This window comes from Hylobates moloch, unplaced genomic scaffold, assembly GCF_009828535.3.
Source record: "Hylobates moloch isolate HMO894 unplaced genomic scaffold, HMol_V3 SCAFFOLD_8, whole genome shotgun sequence".
NCBI lineage: Eukaryota > Metazoa > Chordata > Mammalia > Primates > Hylobatidae > Hylobates > Hylobates moloch.
Genome location: NW_026652283.1, coordinates 79,877,290 through 79,899,271, shown reverse-complemented (window position 1 = coordinate 79,899,271; position 21,982 = coordinate 79,877,290). Strand labels below are relative to the sequence as shown.

The 21,982-nt window shown below is 50.6% G+C and overlaps 1 protein-coding gene across 1 annotated transcript in view; it reads left to right on the top strand.

The window, feature by feature from the left end:
* The window catches only part of DAG1 (dystroglycan 1), a 43,991-nt gene extending 22,248 nt beyond the window's left edge, over positions 1-21,743 (top strand). The window contains exon 3 of the mRNA XM_032161520.2: positions 16,930-21,743. Within this exon, the coding sequence (XP_032017411.1) occupies positions 16,930-19,332 (2,403 nt within the window). The 3' untranslated portion in view covers positions 19,333-21,743. The remainder of the gene's footprint in view (positions 1-16,929) is intronic.
* Positions 21,744-21,982: the final 239 nt, after the last annotated feature.

The following is a 21,982-nucleotide window of genomic DNA, read 5'->3' as shown; positions in this document are numbered from 1 at the left end:
TCACTGCAACCTCCACCTCCCGGGTTCAAATGATTCTCCTGCCTCTGTCTCCCGAGTAGCTGGGACTATAGGCATGCCCTACCACACCTGGCTAATTTTTGTGTTTTTTTGGGGGGATGGAGTTTCGCTCTTGTCGCTCAGGCTGGAGTGCAATGGCGTGATCTTGTCTCACTGCAACCTCTGCCTCCCAGGTTCAAGCGATTCTCCTGCCTCAGCCTCCTGAGTAGCTGGGACTATAGGCTTGCGCCACCACTCCTGGCATATATATATACACACACATACATACATACATACATAGGCTTGCGCCACACACACACATACATACACACACACACACATTTTTTGAGATGGAATCTTGCTCTTTCGCCCAGGCTGGAATGCAGTGGCGTGATCTCAGCTCAGTGCAACCTCCGCCTCCCGGGTTCAAGCTATTCTTCTGCCTCAGCCTCCTGAATAGCTGGGACTACAGGCATGCGCCACCATGCCCAGCTAGGGTTTCACCATATTGGCCAGACTGGTCTCGAACTCCTGACCTCGTGATCCGCCCACCTTGGCCCCCCAAAGTGCTGGGATTACAGGGGTGAGCCACCTTGCCCAGCCCACGTTTTGTATTTTTAGTAGAGACGGGGTTTCACCATGTTGGCCAGGCTGGTATCAAACTCCTGACCTCAGGTGATCCGCCTGCCTCGGCCTCCCAACGTGCTGGGATTACAGGAATGAGCCACTGTACCGGGCCTATTTTTTTTTTTTTTTTTTTTAACATTTTTCATTCACTGTAGCTTGAGTTTTTTTTTTTACCCGTAGTCATTAAATGTTACGTGGGAATGTAACTTTTAATGGCTGCCTAATATTCTTTTTTTTTTTTTTTTTTTGGAGACAGGGTCTTGCTCTGTTGCCCAGGCTGGAGTGCAGTGGCGCTATCATGGCTCACTGCAGCCTCCACTTCCTGGCTTAAGCAATCCTCTCACCTCAGCCTTCCAAGTAACTGGGACTATAGGTGTGTGCCACCACACCCAGGTAATTTTTAAATTTTTTTGTAGAGATGGGTCTCACTTTGTTGCCCAGGCTGGTCTTGAACTCCTAGGCTCAAGTGATCCTACTGCCTCAGCCTCCCAAAGTGCTAGGATTACAGACATGACCATCACGCCCAGCCTGCCCACTGTTCTTGAGTGTGTGAGGAACATTTCAGATACTGGTCCTAAGGATGCTTGTTGAAGCAACCCCAGTCATATCTTGCACCCACTGGTACTGCCCTTCATCCAAGCTACTGCTTGCTTACCTCTTCCTAGGATCCCCCTGCCTTTGTTCTTGACCTCTCAATTTGTTCTCCATATTGAGTCAAGAGATGTCTTTATCTTTCTAAAGCTTAAATCTATTCAAAATCCCTTTTTACTGAGCTGCACCAAGAATCGAACCCCATATGATCTGGCCTGTGACCTCTTCTCCCACATCTTTTTCTTTGTATACTTTGTCCCAGCCACACTGGTCCTTTTCTGCCCAGTGAACACACCTAGCTTAGGGTCCACCCCAAGCTTTTGATTCTTTCTTCTTTTGTCATGGGTACAGCCATATCTTTCAGGCTCAACTTGGACATCATGTGTTGGAACCCTTTCCTTCCACCCTGGTAAAAGCAGCTTTCCCACAAAACTCTATGTCATCTTCTTCTTAGCAGATTTCTATACTTGAAATTCTTGTTTTTTTGTTAGTCATGTTTGCCTTCCATCACGTAGTAGGCCCTCAAATGTTTGTAGGCTGGCAGAGGGAATGAGGACCCATTTAGCGCTTGCAAACCTGTTTTGGATTGTCAAAGCCTGCCTTGCTGTATGCAGGGAGAAATGCTAGCCTGTGCTGGGGCAGCAAGAGACTAAGCTCACCTGCTGCCCCACAGTGTACTATGGCCTTGCCGTGTTTTAAGGCCTCAGGCCCTGTGACACACACACTTTCAAATGACTTCTTACTGTATTTTCGCATTGGAAAGTGGCCCCACCCTGTCCCTCTAACTCTTGACTGTGTTTATTGATCCATTATTAGTACAAACTCACTGTTTCCTAATATTCAGTAGTTTATTGCTCATCTTAATTATTGTGGTGTTCAAATTGTCCCAGATTTGACCACTGGGAGCCCCTTTAAGTTGGTTCCTGTATTCTTGTGATATGCCCTTGTCAATCATTTGAGTGCATCCTTACTTTCTGGGATAAGATGCTCCAGGACTGTCTTGTATTCACCCTGCCTCAGCCATTTCTTCAAGGAGCCTGATTCCTTTCTGTGGTGAATGTTACTGGGGGTTCAGATCTGGGTGCTGGGTGAGTTCATTGCCACTGGGATTTCCTTGCTTCTGTGAGCCATTCAGCAGATAGTGTGGCTCCATTTTTAGATGACAAAGTGGTAGCTAAGTGACTTATCCTGGAGCACATAGCTTGTAGGGACAGAGTTAGTTTGTAGGGAGCACCCAAGAGGCTTTTTTTTTTTTTTTAATTGAGACAGAGTCTCGCTCTGTCACCCAGGCTGGAGTGCAGTGGTGCTATCTCGGCTCACTGCAACCTCCCGTCTCCCAGGTTCATGCCATTCTCCTGCCTCAGCCTCCTGAGTAGCTGGGACTACAGGTGCCTGCTACCACGCCCGGCTAATTTTTTGTGTTTTCGGTAGAGACGGGGTTTCACTGTGTTAGCCAGGATGGTCTCGATCTCCTGACCTTGTGATCCTCCTGCCTCGGCCTCCCAAAGTGCTGGGATTACAGGAGACAGCCACCGCGCCCGGCCCCCAAGAGGCTTCTTGAGCCTGTAGTATATAAGGTCTTATCTTCAGGTAACTGACCTGTGTTTATTTTGTGTGTCAGCATGCTTTGGAATTATAATTGAATGCTTTGTTCTAGTCAGTTTTAGAAGACTTCCCTTGTAGTTGTCTGTTACCCTGCTCCCACCTCCGACACTGCAGAGCTGTGGAAGAGAGAGACACACTGGGTATGCCTTGACATGGATGGTGTCACATGTGATGAGACAGGTTTGTACAACCTGCCATGCATGAGGGCATCTTTGAGCCAGAGCAGAAGCTGACCTACCATGGGGCCCAAAACTGATTGCTAAGTAAATGGCTGGTTTACAGTTCTGGCTTTTGGAATGAAGGCTGCAGGACCACAGGTTTGGAAGATCAGGGCCAACCTTGGTGAAAGTGAAAGGACAGTCTGAGTGAAAGGTGATGTCTGGCTGGTAAGCTATCATTGTTCCCTGTGTAGGGTTCTAGATACTTGGCATAGGACCTGTTTCGAAGTAGATGCCTAATTAAAGGCTTGCTATGTGATAAAGCATTAATAGAGGTGGAGCAACAATGGGAAGACATGTGGGACAGTGGTGGGTTGCAGAGCTCCATGTGGGGAATTTGAGAAGTTGTTGGGAGCACATGGAGTTGGGCTCCTCAGCAGAGAAAGGCCAGTGCCCACATGTGGCAGGGTTTTCAATTTAAGTGAAAGTAAACAGAGAGAGAAGTGGGTCCCTAAGGGGCTTTTCAAAGGCTTTCTTCCCCAAGTATCAGAGGAAGAAGAAGCTGGTGAAGAACTGAGGTAGGAGGTACTGAGCCTGGCGTGCTTCCTCCTAAGCCCCATGTGGGATGTCCAGATGAGGGTTGGTCTATTTGGGCAGGGCTGAGTTGCCAAATGAAGACTCAGGTGGAACGTGATCTGCACGGTCTGTCCCAAGACCTGGTGAGATTAGATGGCATAGTTGTCATACTTGCTGACTGGTTCGGGGATATGCATGGGGGTTGATGGTAGAATAATCCGGTGTTTGTAGCACACTTAGATGCTGGTCTGTTGAAGGGCTAGAAAATTAAGTTCTCATTCTAAGTGAGCTGTGTTGACTGCCTGCAAAGCCTAGCCTGACCTGTGTGGGCTTCTTTATTTCAGGAGGTTGTGCTGCCTGGTGTCAGTCTGTTGATATACCCAACAAAGCGCCTGAAGCAAGTGCTTCGCTACATTTTATGTTGGTGTATACTTTACACGTCAGTCTGCGGGGTCAGGAGAATAAAGAAGGGACCTGCCTGCCCGGAAGGTATAGCCCCAAGATCCTAGCTCTTCTGCTCTGCCCCACACCTGACACTCCTTCATGTTCTGACAGCCCTTGTCCAGTCTCAGCCTGGCCAGCACTTGTTGCTTAACCAGTGCTGTTCTCCAGTTCTGCCTTGAGAATTGATGTTCTGTTATTGACCCCAGCTTAACTCACACATGGACTGCCTTGACCAGACGTGTGAGAAGGGGCTGTGGGCTGCCTCGAGGTCCTCATGGCCAGCATAGCTTTTTTGAGAGACCTGTGCCATCTGGCCCCTGTCTCCTCTCTTGTGGCCTTAGGAAACCCTAAAGCAGATAGTCTTGATGTTTGCTGCCTTGAATCAGACTGGATGCCTGTATACAAAGCTCAGCCCAGCTCTTGACTGTCCTTGGCTCTCACAGCTACTTTTGGAGCTGAGAGGACCCTTTCTCCTTATCAGGGTCTGTGGGGATGGGTCCCACAGAAGCCAACCTGGACTTCACTCAGTGTATCCTGGGCTGTCCTGGGCTGGCCACAATATGAGCCACTCTTGTCTCCCTTGGGTTTGGTGCTAGATCCCTGCAGGCATCTCTCCTCTGACTTGAGTGTGGGACTGGCTGAGAAATGTGATTATATGCCAGGAGATGTTCTAACCTCTCCTCGAAGGTGGTCAGGGAGAGACATCTTTACATTTCATGAAATGTCCAGGCTGCCCCTCAGATGTCTTATTTTGGTAGAGCCTGCAAGGATGGCTTTTCATCCCTGCTTCTCTTTAGCCTTCTTGCCTGCAGACAATGTGGACCTTCCCTCAGCCCAAGATGTTGGCAGGCTGGGAGCAGCCCTTCCTGGGACTGTGCTCTCAGCTGCTGGCACGGGCCCCCAATTGTTCCCCTGAGAACAATGGGCACTCTCTTTGGCTAGGAAGGGGAGTTCATGAAAGGAGCATTTCTTTGGATGCTTGAGAGCTTTGTGGCAACCCCGCCTGTGTGAGATGAACTGCAGTTTCTTCCTGCCTCTAGTGGGTGTTCCCCATTTCTGAATGGACCCCTTGTGAACAAAGCACACCGGGAAATGCGGGTTGGCGATGGAAGGCATCCTTGGGGGTGGGCTGTCAGAATGGCATTTGCCCAGACTCATCAACTCAAATACTTAGTGAAAATATAGGCTTCTATGTTTAAAAAAATCACTGACAAAGACTGAAAGAGAACATGACAAAGTAAAATAGATGATGTCAGGGCTCCAGATTGAAGGACTGATTCTGAGGATTTTATTAGTGGCTCTAACTATGTTAAGCTGCCCTTTACTTTTTTGGGGAAAAAGACTAATTTTTGCTTTTAGATGAGAACAGTGAACATGAGATAAAATGCTTTGTAGCTCAGACCAGAAGGGCGTTGACTGGGCTGAACAGTGTGTTCAGTATTGATCCTGTGGCATTGGTGTTTGTGGCAGGGGCCAGGTTCTGCTTTGAGGTTTACACGTCTAACAGCAGGACCAATGATAATCTCTTGTGGGTGTGGCTCTGCTAAGGCCTCATGTACTTAACTTCCCTCATGATTTTTTACCTCAGGTGGGGACAAAGGCCTGGCCCTCTGACCTTAAGCTAGAGGCTCTTCCTGTTGGTCTGTGCCATCTCTCTGCAGCACAGCCATGTGACTGCCCATGTTCCTCATTAGCAGAAGGCCACAGAGCAGATTTATCTCATTGTCTTAGTCCATGGCACAGACACAGGATAACCCTGAGTGTGAGTCAGCACCAAGGCTAATACTCCATCAGAGGGTCCGTCTCCTGCTTCCCTGAGCAGAGGACACACAGTCAGCTTGCAATGAGGAGGCCTTGACTGTCTCATGTGGGAGTGCCTCCAGGATGTTTTCTGTGGTACCCAGCCATAGATGGCTGCAGGTTGGCCCAGCTCTGCAGCCTGACTAGGGATGAGGGAGCTGAAAGGTCGGGAATTGATGACCAGGTCTGAAGGAAGGCAGGGACTTTGCCAAGGCAGGCCTCTACAGGTCCAGCATTGGGATGTCACAGGGCAGCAGTCTGTATCACTTTGAAATGGGTCTGTTGGGGGACACGGGGAAGGGCCCAGCTCACACCTTAAGGGCTGACACGTCCAGAGGTATTGGTGGAAGGTGCCACCACAAAGGCCCAAAGTTCCCTCCAAAAGATTTGTAGTGAGAAAGAATGCTCACCAAATCAGTTTCTCGATTATATGTTATTCTTAGGATCCCTCTTTACTGGCCATCATCAGCTGTAAAAGTGCTCGTCCATCTGTCTAGAGTCTTTGCTTGCCATTTCTAAGTCCTGCAACTCTTGCATGGATAAGACATCATCTTGTGGGCCCTGAATGATAAAGCTTGTGTTTTCTTGGTTTCATAAGCCAATTATAATTATTTGGCCCTAGAGAGAGCCTAATTCTTCAGTTTTGTTTTTCAGCTATGCATAACTGACTCAGACTATGGGTGGAAACCTGCTTTTATGAGAACTAAGTAATAGAAGCTCCTCCACCCATTTGCTCTTTCTTCAGGTGTGGAATGGTACTGGCTTGGGGTGAGAGACTTTGCTTGAGTTTCATGGTGTTTTTTTTTGTTTTGGTTTGTTTTTTGTTTTTGTTTTTGTTGTTGTTGTTTTTTGAGACGGAGTCTCCCTCTGTCGCCCAGGCTGGAGTGCAGCGGCGCGATCTCGGCTCACTGCAAGCTGCGCCTCCTGGGTGCACGCCATTCTCCTGCCTCAGCCTCCTAAGTAGCTGGGACTACAGGCACCCGCCACCACACCTAGCTAATTTTTTTTGTATTTTTAGTAGAGACGGGGTTTCACCATGTTAGCCAGGATGGTCTCGATCTCCTGACCTCGTGATCCACCCGCCTTGGCCTCCCAAAGTGCTGGGATTACAGGCATGAGCCACCGTGCCCGGCCACTTTTGTTTTTTTGAGACAGATCTTGCTCTGTCACCCAGGCCAAGGTGCAGTGGCGCAATCATAGCTCACTGCAGCCCTGACTTCCCCAGGCTCAAGCAGTCTTCCCACCTCAGCCTCCTGAGTAGCTGGGACCACCATACCCAGCTAATTTTTGTGTTTTTTGTAAAGATGGTGTTTTGCCGTGTTGCCCAGGCTGATGGTGTTTAGTGCCTACAGGTGCTGTATCTTTGTATCAAAGTCAGTGTTTGATGGTCTGTTGTGTGCAGGAGGGCACCAGTAAAGCAGCTGGAGGGAGTGTCCCAGAGACTGAGGCGTGACCAAAATTGACCAAAATGTTCAAATTTGGCAGTTCCCTGGTCGTTGGTCATGGTAATTTATTGTGGGCATCACAGTTTTAGACCTTTGCTTTTTTTTTTTTTGAGACGGAGTCACGCTCTGTCCCCCAGGCTGGAGTGCAGTGGCACGATCTTGGCTCACTGCAACCTTCGCCTCCCAGGTTCAAGCAATTCTCCTGCCTCAGCCTCCTAAGTAGCTGGGATTACAGGTGCGCACCGACATGCCCGGCTAATTTTTTTTTATTTTATTTATTTGTATTTTATTTCTTTATTTTTTTGAGACGAAGTCTCACTCTTGTCCCCCAGGCTAGAGTGCAGTGGTGCGATTTCGGCTCACTGCAACTTCTGCCTCCCAGGTTCAAGCAATTCTCCTGCCTCAGCCTCCCAAGTAGCTGGGATTACAGGTGCCTGCCACCACACCCAGCTAATTTTTTTTGTATTTTTAGTAGAGATGGGGTTTCACCATGTTGGCCAGGCTGGTCTCGAACTCCTGACCTCAGGTGATCCGCCCACCTCAGCCTGCCAAAGTGCTGGGATTACAGGCGTGAGCCACTGTGCCTGGCCCTTTTTTTGTATTTTTAGTAGAGATGGGCTTTCACCATGTTGGCCAGGCTGCTCTTGAACTCCTGACCTCGTGATCCACCCGCTTCGGCTCCCAAAGTGCTGCGATTGCAGGCTTGAGCCACCACGCTCGCCCCCCTCCCACCCCCCACCCTTTTTTTTTTTAAGACTGCGTCATGCTATGTTGCCCAGGCTGGGCTCAACTCCTGGCCTCAAGTGATCCTCCCGCCTCAGCCTCCTGAGTAGCTGGGATTATAGGTGTGAGCCACCATGCCCAGCTCAGTCTTTGGAACTTTTTGTGGATCTGCCCAGGTTTTGTGGTTTTGATTCTTAATGTTTTGGGATGCACTTTGTGGGTCAGGATTTCAGAAGCTGGTTATAGGCTTTTCAAGATCTGTTTTTCCAGGCCGGGCGTGGTGGCTCACGCTTGTAATCCCAGCACTTTGGGAGGCCAAGGCGGGCGGATCACGAGGTCAGGAGATCGAGACCACAGTGAAACCCCGTCTCTACTAAAAAATACAAAAAAATTAGCCGGGCGTGGTGGCGGGCGCCTGTAGTCCCAGCTACTCAGAGAGGCTGAGGCAGGAGAATGGCGTGAACCCGGGAGGCGGAGCTTGCAGTGAGCCGAGATTGCGCCACTGCACTCCAGCCTGGGCGACAGAGCAAGACTCCGTCTCAAAAAAAAAAAGATCTGTTTTTCCTTAATGCTAGACTCACTTTCTATCTCAGAAGCACATTGTCTCTAAGGGTTGCCGAAACCGGAAAGTTTTCTGGCCTTTTGGGTGGCCTGTGAGCTACAGCCTGTGATCTCCTTAAATCAGGCTTTCTTGTGCAGTTTCTGCCTCCTGCAGATGTGCCTAGTAACTGTCTGAAGGCTTCTTTCAAGACAGCAACTATAAGGTCAGCAGGCCTTGCCCGTCCCAGCTCCAAGGCAGTGTTGTCGTTTGGTGTTGGCTGGTAGAGTGACCTGAAATGCTGGAGGAGTTCCACGGTGGGGACCAGCTTGTCACCCCAAACTCATGTGCCTCTGTGCCTCTGCTGCTAAGGACCTCACAGCCCCAATTCCTGCCTCTTTTCTGCCCTTCCTGGCCCCTGGCCTGGCAGCCCTTAGAGGATTAGTTGTGGGTGGCTATGGTACAGTAGGCAGAAATCTTTATACCAGGCAAACCAAGGACTCTAAGGATAGTCAAAATCCCATGTGTAAATGTGCCAGGATCTAGTGCACCCATTTTATTAATTATAGAGACAAAGTCTCACTATGTTGCCCAGGCTGGTCTTGAACTTCTGGCCTCAAACAATCCTCTCGCCTTGGCTTCCTAGAGTGCTGGGATTACAGGTGTGAGCCACTGTGCCTGGCCTAGTCCACCTGTTTTAGGTTGAAGAGGTGAAAGCAGGTCTTTGGGTTCTCACCTGCAGCAGGTCCCCCACTTCCCCCATGCCCCTTAGTGTTTTCATCTACTTCTGGCAGACAAGTGTTGACAGGCAACTCCCTGAGCTTGCCCAGCCTCATCTTTGTTTCTCTATATGATTTTGGCTCCCTCATTGCCTGTTGCCTCCCCACTTACCTTAGATGCTTTGAGCTTCTGTTTTGTGGTATGAACAGGGAGACAGGACCCCGCTGTGCACTGGGTCCAAGGTCAGTTGGGAAGGAGAACTAGGGAGAGGAGCCTGGACATGCGCTGGGCCCCTTTGTGCAGTAGCCTCAAATTACTTACTGGTTCTTCTCAGAGCCCATGGGAGCCATAGGAACCATTATTGGCAGAGTCCGTCATGTGCCTGGCACTATAATCATATGAGGTTGGGATTGTTTCCCTGATTTTACAGATGAGGACACTGGGGCCAAGCTTGGGTCAAGCGCCAGCCAGCCTGGAGCTGGGATTCGCAGTGAAAGATGGGCCTTCTCATGGAGTAGGAGAATGAGGATTGTTATCCCCATTGTTAAGGGGATGAGTCCTGGCTTGTCATTGGTCTGCATCTGTGAGAAGGAACTTTTATATCCTATTTCACCCTTAGGCCCTGAGAAGAAGAGAAGTGATCCAGAGCCTATAAGTTTTGAAAGCTGAGGAGGTATCCAGAGTTCCCGTGGACTGAGGGGCTCTTGCTTTGTTAGGGTAGAGCAGGTGCTTTATCCCCAAGCACCTCCGGGATGAGCTAAGCCCTGAGCTGAGTCCCTTTGGGAGGGTGGGGCTCCTAGTGGCATCCTCTGGGGACTGTGGACACTGCCAAACCTTCAGGCATATTCAGACTTTCCAGGTAGGGGCTTTCCCCAAATGGCCTTGAAAATGCAGAGGTGCCAGTGTGCCTGTGACTTGGCCAGGTTCCTTGTGGAAATGAGGTTTGTTTTGCTTCCTGTAGCCCTTCTATTAAAATGAATCATGGCTGGGCATGGTGGCTCACACCTGTAATCCCAACACTTTGGCAGGCTGAGGCAGGAGGATCACTGAAGCCCAGGAGTTCAAGACCAATCTGGACAACATAGGAAGACCCCATCTCTACAAAAAAGTAAATATTGGCCAGGCCTGGTGGCACACACCTGGCTCAAGTAGTCCCAGCTACTCAAGAGGCTGAGGTGGGATGATCACTTCAGCCCAGGAGTTTGAGGTTGCAAGTGAGCTGTGATTGCACCACTGCACTCCAGTCTGATGACAGTGAATGAGACCCTGGCTCAAAAAATGTATATTTAAGGGCTGGGCATGGTGGCCCACACCTGTAATCCTGGGATTTGGGGAGGCTGAGGCAGGAGGATTGCTTGAGCCCAGAAGTTTAAAGCCAGTCTGGGCCATATAATGAGACCCTGTCTCTACAAAAAAAAAAAAAAAAAATACCCAGGCACGTGCCTATGTCCAGGCTACTTGGGAGGCTGAGGTGGGAGGATTGCTTGAGCCTGAGGCTGCAATGTGCCATGATCACACTACTGAACTCCAGCCTAGGCAACAGAGTGAGACCCTTATATATACATATATGTATATAAAGAATCATTGCCACTCAAAGTGCTGCTTGGGCCTGATGTCACCAGTACCAAAGTGCTGCTTAGGCCTGATGTTACCAGTACCAAGACTGGAGATGCAGGGGTTTTAGAACATTCAGGTTAGTACTTTTTCCTCCTGAGTAGTACCCATGACTGTGGAGTGACTGCCTTTAGGGCTGTAGATCTAGACACCTGTCCTGCAGCCAGATAATGGCTGGGACTTCAGGACCCTGGGGAGTCAAATTTTGCAGAGGGGAAAGCAGGTGACTAGGTTGGAGAGGCTTGGCTCTTGTATTAGTCTGTTCTCATGGTGCTATAAAGAAATACCTGAGACTGGTAATTTATAGAGAAAAGAGTTTTAATTGGCTCATGGTTCTGCAGGCTATACAGGGAATATAGTGGCTTCTGCTTCTGGAGATGCCTCAGGAAACTTCCAGTCATAGTGGAAAGCAAAGGGAGAGCTGGCACTTCACACGGCTGGCCAGAACAGGAGGAAGGCTTGGGGAGGTGCTACACACTTTTTTTTTTTTTTTTGAGATGGAGTCTCGCTCTGTCACCCAGGCTGGAGTGCCGTGGCGTGATCTCGGCTCACTGCAGGCTCTGCCCCCCGGGTTCACTGCCATTCTCCTGCCTCAGCCTCTCGAGTAGCTGGGACTACAGGCGCCCGCCACCTCGCCCCGCTAATTTTTTGTATTTTTAGTAGAGATGGGGTTTCACTGTGTTAGCCAGGATGGTCTTGATCTCCTGACCTCATGATCCGCCTGCCTCGGCCTCCCAAAGTGCTGGGATTACAGGCGTGAGCCACCGCGCTCGGCCTTTTTTTTTTTTTGAGTTGGAGTTTCGCTCTTTTGCCCAGGCTGGAGTAAAGTGGCGCAATCTCAGCTCACTTCAACCTCCGCCCTCTGGGTTCAAGTGACCCTCCTGCCCCAGCCTCTTGAGTAGCTGGGATTATAGGCACCTGCCACCATGCCCGGCTAATTTTCGTATTTTTAGTAGAGACAGAGTTTCACCATGTTGACCAGGCTGGTCTTGAACTCCTGAACTCAAGTGATCCACCCACCTCAGCCTCCCAAAGTACTAGGATTATAGGCGTGAGCCTCTGCTCCCGGCCTACACACTTTTAAACAACCAGATCTTGTGAGAACTCTATCATGAGAACAGCACTAGGGGGATGGTACTAAACGATCCATGAGAAATCACCCCCATGATCCAGTCCCCTTCCCCAGGCCCCACCTCCAACACTAGGGATAATAATTTGACATGAGATTTGGGCAGTGACACAGATGTGAACCATATCAGCTCTGTTTTTCTGACATGACTTGCCCCAAAGACATGGGTAAACTTTACATGGCTGCAAAGCCGTGGGTAGACAATAGTAAAAGAATCTGGTCATGTGCAGTGGCTCACAACTGTAAACCCAGCATTTTGGGAGGCTGAGGCAGCCAGATCACTGGAGGCCAGGAGTTTGAGACCAGCCTGGGCAACATGGTGAAATCCCATCTCTAAAAAAAGAAAAAGAAAAAAAAAATTAGCCGAGCATAGTGGCACTCACCTGTGGTCCCAGCTACTCAGGAGGCTGAAGCTGGAGAATCATTTGAACCCAGGAAGCAGAGGTTACAGTGAACTGAGATCATGCCACTGCACTCCAGCCCAGGTGACAGAGTGAGACTGTGTCTCAAAAAATAAATAAATAAATAAATAAAATAAAATAAATAGTGAAAGAATTTGTTCGCAGTAGTCAAAATAAAGCTCATTTCTCATCTCCCATCTCCCAATTTGAAATTGAGCATTATAACTTGCTTTGGTGAAACCTGAGCTTTTCTTTAGTGTTTATTGTTTGTTACATGATATTAACATGTTTTTAAGTTACTTGGCATAGTTAAAGTAAGTGTATGGCTTACAAGGATGGCTTCGCTGTGGGAGCCTTCCTATACAATGGCCCGAGTTTGTTCTGTAGGAACTGCCTGATAGCAGAACTTTGGCTATTGGAGTCAGCAGAATAGGAAGTGAGCCAGGCTGGGAAGCTTTGAGAAGGCAGGGCCCTTCTCTGTTTTCTGTTAAAAAGTGCCCTTGTGGCCGGGTGCGGTGGCTTACGCCTGTAATCCCAGCACTTTGGGAGGTCGAGGTGGGCAGATCACCAGGTCAGGAGATTGAGACCATCCTGGCTAACACGGTGAAACCCTGTCTTTACTAAAAATGCAAAAAATTGCCGGGCGCGGTGGCTCACGCCTGTAATCCCAGCACTTTGGGAGGCTGAGGTGGCCGGATCACGAGGTCAGGAGATCGAGACCATCTTGGCTAACATGGTGAAACCCTGTCTCTACTAAAAATACAAAAAATTAGCTGGGTGCGGTGGCGGGCACCTGTAGTCCCAGCTACAGGAGAATGAGGCAGGAGAATGGCATGAACCCGGGAGGTGGAGCCTGCAGTGAGCCGAGATAGCACCACTGCAGTCTGGCCTGGGCGAAAGAGCGAGACTCCATCTCAAAAAAAAAAAAACAAAAACAAAAAAAAACAAAAAATTAGCCCGGCATGGTGGCGGGCGCCTGTAGTCCCAGCTACTTGGGAGGCTGAGGCAGGAGAATGGCGTGATCCTGGGAGGTGGAGCTTACAGTGAGCCGAGATCACGCCCCTGCACTCCAGCCTGGGTGATAGAGACTCTGTCTAAAAAAAAAAAAGTGCCCTTGTGTAGTTGAAGACAGATTTGGAGAGGCAACAGCCTGCTGACTTATCAACACTGATGGAGTGCCTAGCCATTCAGGAATGTGAGCCACCACGCCCAGCCAATAAGTGTGATTTTTATAGTTAAAAAATATTTTAAAAGAAAAATATATTTAATGTTTTTCATGAATTTGAAGACACCCATGTTTACAGATATTTTAACATTTCTGATGTTTGATGGTGAGTGACAGGGTGGGAGATTCTTTTTGAGACGGATCTTCTCTGCCCCAGGCTGGATCATGGCCAACTGGCTCACTGCAACTCCCTCCGGTTCACCCATTTCTGCCTCACCTCCGATACTGGACTACAGGCCCCCCAAACACCGGCTAATTTTTTGTATTTTATAGAGACGGGGTTCCTTTTACCAGGATGGTCTCGACTCTGACCTCGAGTCCCCCCCGGCCAGGCTTGAGCCACTGCGCCCGGCCGGGGGCTCTACTCTTCACCCCATCCCTGCCCATTCCTGAGAAGGAGCCCTGCCCTGCATCTGTTATGGGGGGAGGCTGGCCCCTGGGGACCTAGGCCATACTCATGGCAGTGGCAGCTTTTCCTTCGGACTGGAGTTTGGGACACCATTACAGACACTCACGGGTTCCTTCCACACTATGGCTCCCTCAGACACGCGGACCTGGGATGGGCTGCCACTGCAGCATAGACAGAGAGCCTCCCCTCCCACCAGCCCCATGGAATACTTGCCTTCACCCTGTGGAGGTGTCAGGTGTCAGAACCAATAGTGCCAGGGTTCCACATCTATTTAGAACACTTCAGTGGCCCAGAACCCACTGAGTAGAGGCCTTGTGCCTTAGCAGGGCTTTCAGGGCCTTCCCAGCACTGCCCCCAGCCTCCCCCAGCCTGAGTTCCTGAACACATTTTTTTTTTTTTTTTGTATTTTTAGTAGAGATGGGATTTCACTGTGGTCTCGATCTCCTGACCTCGTGATCCGCCCGCCTCAGCCTCCCAAAGTGCTGGGATTACAAGCGTGAGCCACCGCGCCCGGCCTCAGGGTGGGAGATTCTTAATTAGATGATGGCACATCTTAGAGTTGATGCAATGTGGTATCACAAAAGAAACACTATTTGCTGACCCTTAATGAGCGGCTCAGAGAGCAATTAGGAAATGATAACCCTGGTAATAATAACTCCTTTTTTTTGAGATGGAGTCTCACTCTGTCACCCAGGCTGGGTTGCAGTGGCACGATCTCAGTTCACTGCAACCTCCGCTTCCCAGGTTCAAGCAATTCTTCTGCCTCAGCCTCCTGAGTAGCTGGGACTACAGGTGCCTGCCACCACATCCGACTAATTTTTGTACTTTTAGTAGAGACGGGGTTTCACCATGTTGGCCAGGCTGGTCTCGAACTCCTGACCTCAGGTGATCTGCCCACCTTGGCCTCCCAAAGTGCTGGGATTACAGGGGTAAGTCACCGTGCCTGGCTCAGTAATAGTAACTCCTAACAATGTCAGTCATCTCATGGTTTAAAAAAAAATTTTTTTTTTGAGATAAATAGAGATGGGGGTCTCACTGTGTTGGCCAGGGTGGTCTCTAATGCCTGCTGGCCTCAAGCAATCCTCCCACCTTGGCCTCCCAAAGTACTGAGATTATAGGTATGAGCTACCATGCCCAGCTTTCTCATACGCTTTTGCTGGGTGTAGGAAACCTGTTTAAATTAGTTTAAAGGGGGGAAATTACCTAGTTTCTTATAAGGCTGCCGCCTGGACACCTGGGTACAAGCCTGGGGTCTCCTTTCCAAATCACTCAAGTACCTTGTCTTTTGGCAGGAGGAAGCCCAGGGAACCAGAGCCACTGGGGAATCCAGCAGTCAGTGGCTTTAGCTTTCCTGCCACAGGGAGGGAAGCATTTTAGGGTCCCCCTATTGACAAGCAGTGGCCATGAAGGGCAGTCCTGAGCTGAGGCTGGCAGTGTGATGTACTGTGTTTTGGCCAGTTTGTCTCTGGTACTTGTTATAGGACAATGGAGATGGGAGTGCCTTCAGGCCAACCAGAGAATGGGGGGTGTCACCTTTCTTGCATCGGGGCAGGAGTAGGTGTTTCCCAAAAGTAAGAGGCGCCACAGATGGGGCCGGGGCAAGGGCTAAGTCATATTTTCCTCTTGTCAGCTGATGGTGTAGGTTTCTTTTTTTTTTTTTTTTTTTTTTTTTTTTTTGAGATGGAGTCTCGCTCTTTCACCCAGGCTGGAGTGCAGTGGCGCAATCTCGGCTCACTGCAGGCTCCGCCCCCCTGGGGTTCACGCCATTCTCCTGCCTCAGCCTCCTGCGTAGCTGGGACTACAGGCGCCTGCCACCTCGCCCGGCTAATTTTTTGTATTTTTAGTAGAGACGGGGGTTTCACCGTGTTAGCCAGGATGGTCTCGATCTCTTGACCTCGTGATCCGCCCGCCTCGGCCTTCCAAAGTGCTGGGATTACAGGCGTGAGCCACCACGCCCGGCCGATGGTGTAGGTTTCTATGGTGGCATTTCCTTGGGTGCTCTGAGTATGACCAGTTATATCTCTGTGGAAAGGGACTTCCACACCAAAAGAAGTCTGGGAGATGCTGTTGAGTGGAATAAGGTGACGAGCTCCTTAGGCCTGCTTCTGTGCCTGGTCTCTCCAAGAGCAGAAGAGGGCTCTGTGTATTTCCTGTACTTGATTGACTGTAGAACCTCTCTCTTTTAGAGAGACCAGAGCTCCTTGGGATTCCTTTAATAAGCACTATTCTAGAATAGTTGATTCTAGTCTCTGCTCCCTGGGCACCACAGTTTGTCTTGAGATTTGAGAAGCAGGGTAAATGAAAACATTAGACACAACTAACTCTCTTTGCTACACAAATGTGCCCCACTACACTTGAATGTAACGTGATGTTGTAATGTGAGTCCTTCAGAGCGCTGAGCCTTCCCTTGTACCCAGACCTGTGTGCATCTCCACTTTGGGGCAGGAACGGTCCTCCAGGCCAGGCATGTGACCTGAGCAAAGATGTGGTGTCTGCAGAGGGCCGGGGAGAAGTCTGAGGCAAGGGTGGAAAGGAATGCTGAGGGCTGGAATGTGACTTGATTCTTCAGGTAGAATGGGCAAGTAGGTGGCAGGGTGTGTCACTGTTATAAAATCCACAACAGTCGTGAGCTCCATGGCATCAGTTCTCGGGAATGAGACATGTGCTTGAGTGCCAGCACTGCTGTCTCCCCACTGTGTGGCCTTGGGTGAGATATTTGCCTCCCAAGCTAGCCCGTCTCATAGCCCTAGTCTTGTGACAGGTAAATAAACTCAGTTGTGTCTCTCTAGGGGAGAGGAATCAGCTTCCCCAGCAGGCATTCTGAATTACACCTTAAGCCTGTCACACAGTTCAGGTTAACTGTTGTGATCATATTCAGGTTATGCAGTGACAATAGTACTTTTAATTTATGCTTGTGTCTCTTCTAGGTATCAGCAGCAGGGAAGGAGGCTTTGCCATCTTGGCTGCACTGGGACTCGCAGAGCCACACCCTGGAGGGCCTCCCCCTTGACACTGATAAGGGTGTGCATTACATTTCAGTGAGCGCTGCACGGCTGGGGGCCAACGGGAGCCACATCCCCCAGACCTCCAGTGTGTTCTCCATCGAGGTCTACCCTGAAGACCACAGTGAGCTGCAGTCGGTGAGGACAGCCTCCCCAGACCCTGGTGAGGTGGTATCATCTGCCTGTGCTGCGGATGAACCTGTGACTGTTTTGACGGTGATTTTGGATGCCGACCTCACCAAGATGGCCCCAAAGCAAAGGATTGACCTCCTGCACAGGATGCGGAGCTTCTCAGAAGTAGAGCTTCACAACATGAAATTAGTGCCAGTGGTGAATAACAGACTATTTGACATGTCGGCCTTCATGGCTGGCCCGGGAAATGCAAAAAAGGTGGTGGAGAATGGGGCCCTTCTCTCCTGGAAGCTGGGCTGCTCCCTGAACCAGAACAGTGTGCCTGACATTCGTGGTGTGGAGGCCCCTGCCAGGGAGGGCGCAATGTCTGCTCAGCTTGGCTACCCTGTGGTGGGTTGGCACATCGCCAATAAGAAGCCCCCTCTTCCCAAACGCATCCGGAGGCAGATCCATGCTACACCCACACCTGTCACTGCCATTGGGCCCCCAACCACGGCTATCCAGGAGCCCCCATCCAGGATCGTGCCAACCCCCACATCTCCAGCCATTGCTCCTCCAACAGAGACCATGGCTCCTCCAGTCAGGGATCCTGTTCCTGGAAAACCCACGGTCACCATCCGGACTCGAGGCGCCATTATTCAAACCCCAACCCTAGGCCCCATCCAGCCTACTCGGGTGTCAGAAGCCAGCACCACAGTTCCTGGCCAGATTCGCCCAACGATGACCATTCCTGGCTATGTGGAGCCTACTGCAGTTGCTACCCCTCCCACAACCACCACCAAGAAGCCACGAGTATCCACACCAAAACCAGCAACGCCTTCAACTGACTCCTCTACCACCACGACTCGCAGGCCGACCAAGAAGCCACGGACACCCCGGCCAGTGCCCCGGGTCACCACCAAAGTTCCCATCACCAGATTGGAAACTGCCTCACCGCCTACTCGTATTCGCACCACCACCAGTGGAGTGCCCCGTGGCGGAGAACCCAACCAGCGCCCAGAGCTCAAGAACCATATTGATAGGGTAGATGCCTGGGTTGGCACCTACTTTGAGGTGAAGATACCGTCAGACACTTTCTATGACCATGAGGACACTACGACTGACAAGCTGAAGCTGACCCTGAAACTACGGGAGCAGCAGCTGGTCGGCGAGAAGTCCTGGGTACAGTTCAACAGCAACAGCCAGCTCATGTATGGCCTTCCCGACAGCAGCCACGTGGGCAAACACGAGTATTTCATGCATGCCACAGACAAGGGGGGCCTGTCGGCTGTGGATGCCTTCGAGATCCACGTCCACAGGCGCCCCCAAGGAGATAGGGCTCCTGCAAGGTTCAAGGCCAAGTTTGTGGGTGACCCGGCACTGGTGTTGAATGACATCCACAAGAAGATTGCCTTGGTAAAGAAACTGGCCTTCGCCTTTGGAGACCGAAACTGTAGCACCATCACCCTGCAGAATATCACCCGGGGCTCCATCGTGGTGGAGTGGACCAACAACACTCTGCCCTTGGAGCCCTGCCCCAAGGAGCAGATCTCTGGGCTGAGCCGCCGGATCGCGGAGGATGATGGAAAACCTCGGCCTGCCTTCTCCAACGCCCTAGAGCCTGACTTTAAAGCCACAAGCATCGCTGTGATGGGCTCTGGCAGTTGTCGGCACCTACAGTTTATCCCTGTGGCACCACCCAGGAGAGTGCCCTCAGAGGTGCCGCCCACAGAAGTGCCTGACAGGGACCCTGAGAAGAGCAGTGAGGATGACGTCTACCTGCACACAGTCATTCCGGCCGTGGTGGTCGCAGCCATCCTGCTCATTGCTGGCATCATTGCCATGATCTGCTACCGCAAGAAGCGGAAGGGCAAGCTTACCCTTGAGGACCAGGCCACCTTCATCAAGAAGGGGGTGCCTATCATCTTTGCAGACGAACTGGACGACTCCAAGCCCCCACCCTCCTCCAGCATGCCACTCATTCTGCAGGAGGAGAAGGCTCCCTTACCCCCTCCCGAGTACCCCAACCAGAGTGTACCCGAGACCACTCCTCTGAACCAGGACACCGTGGGAGAGTACACGCCCCTGCGGGATGAGGATCCCAATGCGCCTCCCTACCAGCCCCCGCCGCCCTTCACAGCACCCATGGAGGGCAAGGGCTCCCGTCCCAAGAACATGACCCCATACCGGTCACCTCCTCCCTATGTCCCTCCTTAACCCGCAAGCGCCTGAGTGGAGGCAGGGTAGGGCAGGGGCCTGGAGACAACATGGTGTTGTCTGTGGAGACCGGTGGCCTGCAGACCATCGCCCACCAGGAGCCGACACCTGACCTAGCACACACTGACACAGGGACCTGGACAAGCCCGCCCTCTCTGGTCCTCCCAAACCCCAAAGCAGCTGGAGAGACTTTGGGGACTTTTTTATTTTTATTTTTTGCCTAACAGCTTTTGGTTTGTTCATAGAGAATTCTTCGCTTCATTTTTGATGGCTGACTCTGAAAGCACCATGTGGAGTGGAGGTGGAGGGAGCGAGGAACCATGAATGAACTCGCAGGCAGTGCCGGGCGGCCCCCTGGCTCTCTGCGTTTTGCCTTTAACACTAACTGTACTGTTTTTTCTATTCACGTGTGTCTAGCTGCAGGATGTAACATGGAAAACAGTAACTAAAGATTAAATTCAAAGGACTTTCAGAAGTTAAGGTTAAGTTTTTACATTTAATCTGCTGTTTACCTAAAATTGTATGTATAATTTTTGGGTGGGTTTGGGGAATTGCTTTGCTAAAAATAAGCTCCCAGGGTGTTTCAAACTTAGAGAAGACCAAGGGACAGTATTTTTTATCAAAGGAATACTATTTTTTCACACTACGTCAACTTGGTTGCTCTGATACCCCAGAGCCTGATTGGGGGCCTCCCGGCCCTGGCTCACGCCAGGTCCCTGGTGCTGGGTTTGCTCTCCCGCTGTTGCCAGGGGCTGGAAGCTGGAGGGGTCTCTTGGGCCATGGACATCCCCACTTCCAGCCCATGTACACTAGTGGCCCACCACCAAGGGGTCTTCATTTCCAAGAAAAAGGGACTCCAAGAGGCAGCGGTGGCTGTGGCCCCCAACTTTGGTGCTCCAGGATGGGCCAGCTGCTTGCGGGGGCACCTGGGAGGTCGAAGGTCTCGACCACATCAACCTATTTTGTTTTACCTTTCTTCTGTGCGTGCGTTTTTTTTTTTTCCTCCTAAAAGGAATATCACGGTTTTTTGAAACACTCAGTGGGGGACATTTTGGTGAAGATGCAATATTTTTATGTCATGTGATGCTCTTTCCTCACTTGACCTTGGCCGCTTTGTCCTAACAGTCCACAGTCCTGCCCCGACCCACCCCATCCCTTTTCTCTGGCACTCCAGTCCCAGGCCTTGGGCCTGAACTACTGGAAAAGGTCTGGTGGCTGGGGAGGAGTGCCAGCAATAGTTCATAATAAAAATCTGTGAGCTCTCAAAGCTAATTTTTTACTAAAGTTTTTATACAGCCTCAAATTGTTTTATTAAAAAAAGATTAAAAATGGTGATGCTTACAGCAGTTTGTACGAGCTCTTAGTGTTGATTCCATGGAACTGACGGCTTTGCTTATTTTGATTTTTTTCCCCCTACTTTTCCTAATGGTTTAAATTCTGGAATTACACTGGGGTTCTTTTGTCTTTTTTAGCAGAACATCCGTCCGTCCATCTGCATCTCTGTCCCATGACTCAGGGGCGCCCACTCTGCTTCGATTCTCCTCCTGTGGAAGAAACCATTTTGAGCATGACTTTTCTTGATGTCTGAAGAGTTATTTTGGGTACCTTTTAGGGAGGAATGCCTTTCGCAATAATGTATCCCTTCCCTGATTAAGGGTGGGTGGGTGGACCCAGGCTCCCTTTGCACACGGAGCAGCTACTTCTAAGCCATATCGACTGTTTTGCAGAGGATTTGTGTGTGCTGCCTCAGGAGGGGAGGGCTGGTAGGAGGGGAGGGGTCTCCGTCCTACTGTTCTCCAGAGGGCATTTCCCCTTGCGCCTTCTCCCGCAGGGCCCAGCTCCTCTCCCCTGCCCCAGTCCCCAGGGGGTACTCTGGAGTGAGCAGTGCCCCTGTGGGGGAGCCTGTAAATGCGGGCTCAGTGGACCACTGGTGACTGGGCTCATGCCTCCAAGTCAGAGTTTCCCTGGTGCCCCAGAGACAGGAGCACAAGTGGGATCTGACCTGGTGAGATTATTTCTGATGACCTCATCAAAAAATAAACAATTCCCAATGTTCCAGGTGAGGGCTTTGAAAGGCCTTCCAAACAGCTCCGTCGCCCCTAGCAACTCCACCATTGGGCACTGCCATGCAGAGACGTGGCTGGCCCAGAATGGCCTGTTGCCATAGCAACTGGAGGCGATGGGGCAGTGAACAGAATAACAACAGCAACAATGCCTTTGCAGGCAGCCTGCTCCCCTGAGCGCTGGGCTGGTGATGGCCGCTGGACTCTGAGATGGAGAGCCAATCTCACATTCAAGTGTTCACCAACCACTGATGTGTTTTGATTTCCTTCTATATGATTTTAAGATGTGTTTTCTGCATTCTGTAAAGAAACATATCAAACTAAATAAAAGCAGTGTCTTTATTACAACACCGTTGCATTTGGGCATCTGTTTCCCTGGCATCTGGAGAGGTTCCTGGACATGAGGGGTTGGGGGCTCATGTGACGAGGAAGAGGAGACTCAGCCAGGTCCACTTGGGGTTGGCCCAGTGGCCTCCACGTAAGCCTTACCATTTCTGTGCTGGGAGGGCTGGGTGTGCACTCCAGAAACTCTGCCAACATATAATGCCCCCTTCACCCCTCTTCTGCCTGTGAGTCAGCTAAGACAA